This window comes from Notothenia coriiceps, unplaced genomic scaffold (assembly GCF_000735185.1).
Source record: "Notothenia coriiceps isolate Sejong01 unplaced genomic scaffold, NC01 NC01_scaffold00024667, whole genome shotgun sequence".
NCBI lineage: Eukaryota > Metazoa > Chordata > Actinopteri > Perciformes > Nototheniidae > Notothenia > Notothenia coriiceps.
In genome coordinates, this window is record NW_011357368.1 from 4,459,538 (window position 1) to 4,466,825 (window position 7,288).

The 7,288-nt window shown below is 45.6% G+C and overlaps 1 protein-coding gene across 1 annotated transcript in view; it reads left to right on the plus strand.

The window, feature by feature from the left end:
• cnot1 (CCR4-NOT transcription complex, subunit 1) overlaps positions 1-6,780 on the plus strand; it is a 14,227-nt gene extending 7,447 nt beyond the window's left edge. Inside the window, exon 19 of the mRNA XM_010782761.1 lies at positions 6,614-6,780. Coding sequence (XP_010781063.1) covers positions 6,614-6,780 — 167 coding nt within the window. The remainder of the gene's footprint in view (positions 1-6,613) is intronic.
• Positions 6,781-7,288: the final 508 nt, after the last annotated feature.

The window sequence follows — 7,288 nt, forward strand, 5'->3', positions numbered from 1 at the left end:
ATTTTAATTTGTAATGTGGGAAGAGGTGGGGCGGCGCCCCTAGCGCCCCTATGGGCCGGCCGCCACTGATTACTGCTGTAGACTACAACCACTACTTGTTTAGCTAGCATAAACTCAACAAAGCTAGCGTTAGCTGGCTAACTGAAGTTATTTTGCCGCTAAACTGCACGATATAAAACGGTGGTCTTCAAAGCGGATTTAATCCTCAATCACAATAATAATATTCAAAGTAATACTGGGCAAGTAATGGGCAAAACTTACCGTTGATTGACGCGCCATGTCAGCGGACTGGTAGCGACACAACCGTTAGCCCCGCAGTCAAGCCTCGTCGTTCTGATAGCTCCGACCCTTCGCTCCAACCCCCCCCCCTCCCCCCACATCTACAGCTGATCGACAGGTGAAAATTACTTTTGCGACACATTTATCGCAAGAAGTGTAGCAAAAGTCAAGACCGCAGATTAGTCGATTTATACTGCCACAGAGTAGATTCGTCAAGTTGTAATGACTTATTTGAGAGGTTGTAATAACCAAGTTGCAGTTGTAATGGAAAATATATTTAAAAAATATGTATTTTTCTGCAAGTGAATATTTCATCACTAAGTTCATTTTTTTTCTAAAAGCTACAAAACTTTTTTTTTTCTTCTGTGACTTCAAATTTGGTTCACAGTTATGTGGATATTTTATACAAGTGTAAATGTATGCACACAAGCTCAGATCTTTTTTCTGCAAGTGCTCACATCAGGTTTTACACGCTCTCGCATTTTGCACCATATCTACCTTCATACTAAGCTAACCGGTGCTCGATACGGCTACAGAAATAGATCTATATTTCCACCTAAATTGCGACAATGAAGCACAATAAAATCATGTAAAAATAAATAATAAAATACTGCATTTCCCAAAATGTAAACTGCAATATCAGGTATAATTTATTTTTAGTCAAAGGTTTTACTACACCGCACATATAAAAAAAAAAAGTACCATTACATGTAATCGCAGCTTCTACAAGAAACGCTGTTATCTATAAACCCATAATGTATGAGAGATGGAGTTACAATGCATGATAAGTGGCTTACCAGTCAATGGTAGAACAGCGTTTAGGGAGGGATTGTCCTCTCGCCAGTGCATCGATTGTCTCCCACTCTAATTCCATCCTGTCTCCAGTGTCCCGGAGAAAGGTGGCCAGGCTGTCCAGATCCATCACATGCAGTAAATGTATTGTTGGACGTGAAACAATTGTTTATTGTTTTTCAGCTCAACTTGCCTTCTGATGAAGTTCATTGATCTCTAAAGAAATCCATGGTCCCTGGATCCACATCATTTGTTCATCTGTTGAAATTATTCGTTTGATCTTAAGGCTGGCCATCAGCTGTAATTACTGAGATGGGATTTCAACTGTCAGCATGATAAATGGCCGTTTGACTTTATTTGTCTTGGCCTGCCATTGGCTTGCAGAGCTACCAGTCACTGAGGTATTATATTTCCTTTACTCAGCGTCACATACACAGAAACATATTGAATACCTCTTCCATCACTTTAAACAGAAAATCTTTCGATAATAACAGAGATAATTGTCAGAGCATAAAGACCCTCGGTGGGGTAAATGGCCGGATGAGTCAACCTCTTGTTTTTCTGAGAAGACCTTTTTATTTGTTTTTGTGCCGCTGTCAGAAACTTAGTTTACCTAACTTTCCTTCTCTTTCCCCCACAAACATCGCCTGAGACACACTTCATTTTGCTACAAATCATTAGTCTGGGTTGCAGTGGGAATTCACAAGGGCCCAGATGCTTGCAGGTGCATCTCTCTGGAGGTGTTTTTGTGAATCGATAAATACTGCCTGGCCCTGGGTGGCCTTAGCCCTCAGCCTGAGAAAGAATCAATTGTGTTTCCAGACTCCCCATGTTGCCATACTAGAATAAGAAGGAACACAATGCTTACAATAACCGTCAATCCCATAAACAAGAACTGAATACATTTATTTGTTTGTAATGTAGATATTGTCTAAGTAAAAGTACTGCAGTGAGTGAGGTTTCACTGATGGGGATGTTTTCTTGACAACAGCACACAAACCCTTGCATGCACCTTTAAAAGAAACCTATCCATTAGCTGGTAAATAAGATGTGGAACAGTGTGTCTTTCTGAATGCAGCTATACTTTAAAATGCATTTCCTCCCTAACAAATCCCAAATTGTTGTTTAACATTCATTTGCCGGTGCAGAGCCAGACAGTGGCGAACAAAAAAGCCTCAGAATCTCAAGTTGTCAAAACCATAATAGAAGCTTTTTTTTCTGCCCAGCTCCTCAGAGCCTTTCATATCTCCGTGGCAGCGCTCTTTCCAGATCAATTATTCCCACTAAAATAAGTAAGAGGAGGCTATGAAATATTAAAGCAGAGGCTGAGCAGAGGTTGAAAGCTTCCCTAACGCGGGGGTGTTGTATCTGTTTTATTTTTCATGACGATGGAGGGACTGTGGCGAGGAGGAGGCGCGGCAGTCGCTTGGGGCCGCTTCAGTTGTAGCTAGTTTTGTCAGGGGGCCGCGGTCCTACCAGAAGAAGATCCAGAGTTTAAAGTGGTCACATCTAACAGCCGGGTTCTTCGTACCGTTACCTATTAACCACAGAACGACTGTTTATTATTTAATGCTGCTGCAGCCTCAAACTGGGTCCTCCAACATACAAAATGAGATGTGAGACAGTCACATGTTTACTCTGCGTGCCTCACAACATTGTTAGTGTTTTCTCGCCTTTCATCTTCGTACTTGAGCTAAGCGCCAGAAGGCAGGAGCACAGCGTCTCACTAAATAGAGAGCTTTGTTTGCCTGATTGAAATGCAGATCTAACTTCCAAAGCAGTCTGGCACTGAGCTTGACAAATATATAATTTGAAAACATTTTATTTGGCAGGCCACCATGTTAAATGAAGACAGATTTAACCTGCAACATATTTTAAAAGTTATATGTCTGCCTCAAGCCCACGCACGGTGACATAACGCGCTAAGTTCAGCCTGCTTATAACATTGTTTTAAGTGTTGCATGAAATAATCATGAGTCTATTTTCTGTTACTGTTTGAATGTACAATGCCTCCACAGGTCATCGTTTTCCCAGCTTCCATGTTTTAACATCCTTTTTATTCTCCTCTGTTCCCCCCCTCTGCATTGTGGTGTGTGTGTGTGTGAGAGAAAGGGGGCCGCAGTGACTAGGCACATCTCAGTGATGCAGCTTCAAAGCGTATTGTTATCACGGTATGCAAGCTGAGCATCAGTCTGTTGGAGATCAAACAGTTCATTTGTCACTCTGAAGCTGACGTTGAGCGCACGGGATTTTTATTCATCAAATCCACAGAGCACTTTTCAAACGGCGCGGTTCACCGACTCCCTGGAAATGCTTTTATTGTAATTCAACAATGATGTAAATTCAACTCCTTTGTCTTTATTATAAATAATACACGTTTCAAAGTAGTGGGTAGAATCATGAGCCCCGAGGTGAGATAAGGTTGTGCGGTACACAGGTGGAAAGCTAATGCCGGTATTGGGTCAGGCCTCATTTTTCATGGGGTTTAATATGTTGATGGTGTCTAAGATGTAGCTAGACATAATAAAAAAGCCAGCTCACTCAATAAGAATATGTCCCCTCTTACCTTTTATCCTTTTTAGCCATGCTGATGGTTTGGGGTATTCTTGCTCTGGTTTTCAGATGTCCATCTTGACTTCTGCAGGACACAAATACAAAAGAAGTGAATGCTTACATTTGAAATATTACTCCTACTAAGAAGAAAATAGTCCCTCTGAGAATGGACGATAGCAAAGTATGTGGAAAATCCAAAGTAATGGGAAGACATTTGCTGTTGGATGTATTACATGAAAAACAGTAGAACGAACTATATGTTTCGGTTGTTTGGTCACATTGACTGTGTAAAAACACTTAGTGTGTATAATGCAGAATGAAATGTGCTTATTCCTTCCCCCATAAACCAGATTACCATATAGCATCTCAGCAAGGATCTGAAATACAGTTCAACATGGATTTCATGTGCTTATGCTCCAATGATCTTCCACTATGATCAGATTACCCAAGACACATTTATGCACATGTACTGATACTCAGGCCCGTACCCAGGATTTCGTAAATAAGCTTGGGGCAGCCCCCCCAAAAAATGTTGTGCACACAAAAGCATTTTCCTCTGGGCTCAGCATATATCCATAAATATATTTTGTAATTATTCTTTGCCTTTAAAAAGCATTACATCATTATTTACAGAACACGAAATGAACTTAATGTGAAGTATTTATTACACCTTCCCTTATTATACATCCATGGGTACAAGTCTGGATTGCGGCTGTTAGTTGATCATTTTATGTTTGCTTTAATGTAGGCTACTTAGTACGGCCAGGCCGATTATCGGGGCCGATATTCCGCATTTGACCGATTATCAGTATCGGCCTTTTTTTTATTAAATTGCCGATAAAACTATAGGTTACTTACGTAACCCCAGTTCTCAGAGTAACATGTAGTGAGATGTCTCACTATGGGATGCGCCTCATCGCGGAGCAAACAGAAGCATCAATCTCATTACGCTCATCTACGCCAATCCTGATGGCTAGTAAATCTTGACGTCAGCGTCAGGGAATCCACTCCACCCTATAAGTAGCTTGCGCCACGTCGCCAGCGTCATTCAAAATAAGCCCACCGTCTTCTCACTTCACCTTAGCAAGGAGGGGCCGTCTGGTGAGACATCTCACTAGCATGTTACTCTGAGAACTGGGGTTAGCGTAAAGAACCCTATAGTTCTCATTCATAAATCCGTTCGAATGTCTCACGTATGGGATATTGAAAGGCTCCCCGTATTGGGCCAGAGGGACAAGAAGCCAGACGAGCTTATCTCCGAAAATCACCAAACCAACGCAGACCCTTAACAGGTAAGAACCCTGTCTCAACACGGGGGCCCAGCACTCCTCGGGCACACTTGGAGCCAGAAAGACATCTACGCTGTAAACAGCGGACAAACGTGAGAGGCGAGGACGAGTCAGCTCGCTGCTGAACAAATGTCTGGGATGGAAAGCAACCATTGAAAAAAGCCCGAGGATGAGCCAGACCCACGAGTCGAATGAGCAGCGGAGACCCGCGTAAAGGTGCCTTGCAAACCCTGACTCGTATAGGCCCCAAAGCAGATCGCTTCCACAATCCAGTGGGAGAGCAGTTGATTAGTAACGGGCCCCTTGCCTTCTTTTTTGAAAGGGTTAGCCCAGGATATGAAGAGTTGGCACTACAACAACGAAACTCTTTTGACCTGTCGCATAACAGCTGCGTAAAGCATCTGAACTGGACATGAGCAAATTCGGCCCGCTGTTCCCCGGGAAACACAGGCAGGCCGGCAGGAAATGCTCAATGTCAAGTTGGGGTAGGGCATGAACCAACGCACCTAGGTATCACAAGGCAGGTTTGGGGCCTCAGCACCACTCTCGTTGCCCCGGGGCAAACTGAGTGGCACGAAGGATGTACAGAGAGCGCATGAATAATCAGCTAGACTCGCTAGGCGATGGCCAGGGCCAGTAAAACAGCACTGTCTTCAGTGACAGGTGGCTTCATTGTCAGCTGCCTTTCCAGGGTTCAAAATCTAAAACCCTGTCAAGGCTCCATAAGGGCACCAGATGACCTTGAAACAGGGAGGAGCCTGCGAGCTCCCTTCCATAAAACGGCCAGACCCAACCGGATGTGGGCCTAACCGTCTTTATCCTCAAAGCCCACATGGCCATGCAGCAATAGCAGGCCAGGTATTACTTTGATCGGTACCAAGAAAAGCTCTGAGTTTAATCAATCAAGAGTCGCTGTAGAAATGATAAAATCACCCCGACAGGTACAATTGAAAAAGAGATGTGTCCTTTTTGAAGGGCAGCGCATTTCAAACACCCCACACTATAGTCACAGAGATACTCTGGTGGAGGAAGCTCTTGCACGTGCCCTGAAATAGTGTTTATCACCTTCTGAGGGGGGAGGCCCCACTGTATTCAGATTGGTAGCCACTCAGCCGGGCCAGGGCCCATAGGGCCAGGCGCTCCCGGTGGTGGGTGAAAGATCGTCCCCCCCCGCCTGAGACAGTATGTCCCGTGCGTAGGGGGGGGAGGCTGTCACGGGCTGTCCGCACGCAGGCTGATAAATGCTCCGCCAGCCAGTAGCATTGCAGGCAAGTGCCGGAGCCTATCAGCGATCAGTTTGTGGCGCTGTTCTCCTCCAACTCTGGCCCAGAGTTGGGGGGGCACTCAGAGTCAGGGGTGGAAACGCAAGCCAGCGGACCGAGAGGGCAAACGATGCGCGAGTGCGTCCATGCCTAACGTGAGCGACGAGAATCTCTCGCTCCAGAATATGTGCTGCTCTCCCGCCGGTGCTTGGTGAAATACAGATAGCGCCGAGAAGCGAGGGGGGGGTGAAAGGCGAATTGGAGCCCCGAAGCCTCGCGTGTTACTGTCTTTGAAAACCCCAAAGGCAGAAAGCTGTGAGCATCTTCCACTTTTCGCCTCCTTAAAGGCGAGCGGAGATGTCACATCTCTGTCGTCTGCCCTCTGTGTCTTTATTGTGTAGTGTTATCGTTCAATAGTGTCTGACGGTGTACCCCCAGGTTTGACCGAAAAAAACCCCCGGCCCGACAACTGCGCACCCGCTGGCCGTGGTGTCTTCACAGCCTCCAGCCGGCAACCCCTCGCCAATGCGCGTGGCGAGTGGTGGCCTTCCAACAGCAGCCCCGCGTCTAATTATCCCGCGCCTTTTGATGGAGAAGGGCCGTAGTGCTCAAAGAGGGGCATAGGTGACCCCAGGAACTGTTTTGTCTTATTTCTTTGTTCATTTTTTTTTGGAACCTGTGCCGCTCCGGTTTAAAAGCCTGGATGCGCAACCGTGGGGAAAAAAATTGTTAAATTTGAAAAAACAAAACTCGGTATTTGTGAACATGTGTTTTTGTGAACCCTTAGGGGCAAAAGAAATAAGCCAGAACTGCGTCTGCTCTCCTGGTATTAAGTTCAGTTTCCCTTCTGGCGAGAGAAAACAGTTTTGTAGGGGGGCGTTGCCGGCATCACTCGAGCGAACCGGAAAAGATGGGAGGCCGGCCTTGGTGCCCCCCGAAACACAATCCTGGAAGCTGGGGAACAGGGAACTTCCAAAAGCCTAACTGTCCCGGAAGGAAAGGCAGGGAGGCAGTCAGGCCGCCCCCGCTTCTTTTCTTTTTCTTTCCCTAGACTGGTTGACTTGAAAAACTGAAGTCGGGCTGTGCCCGAGGCGCTGCTGCCCGGGAAAAACC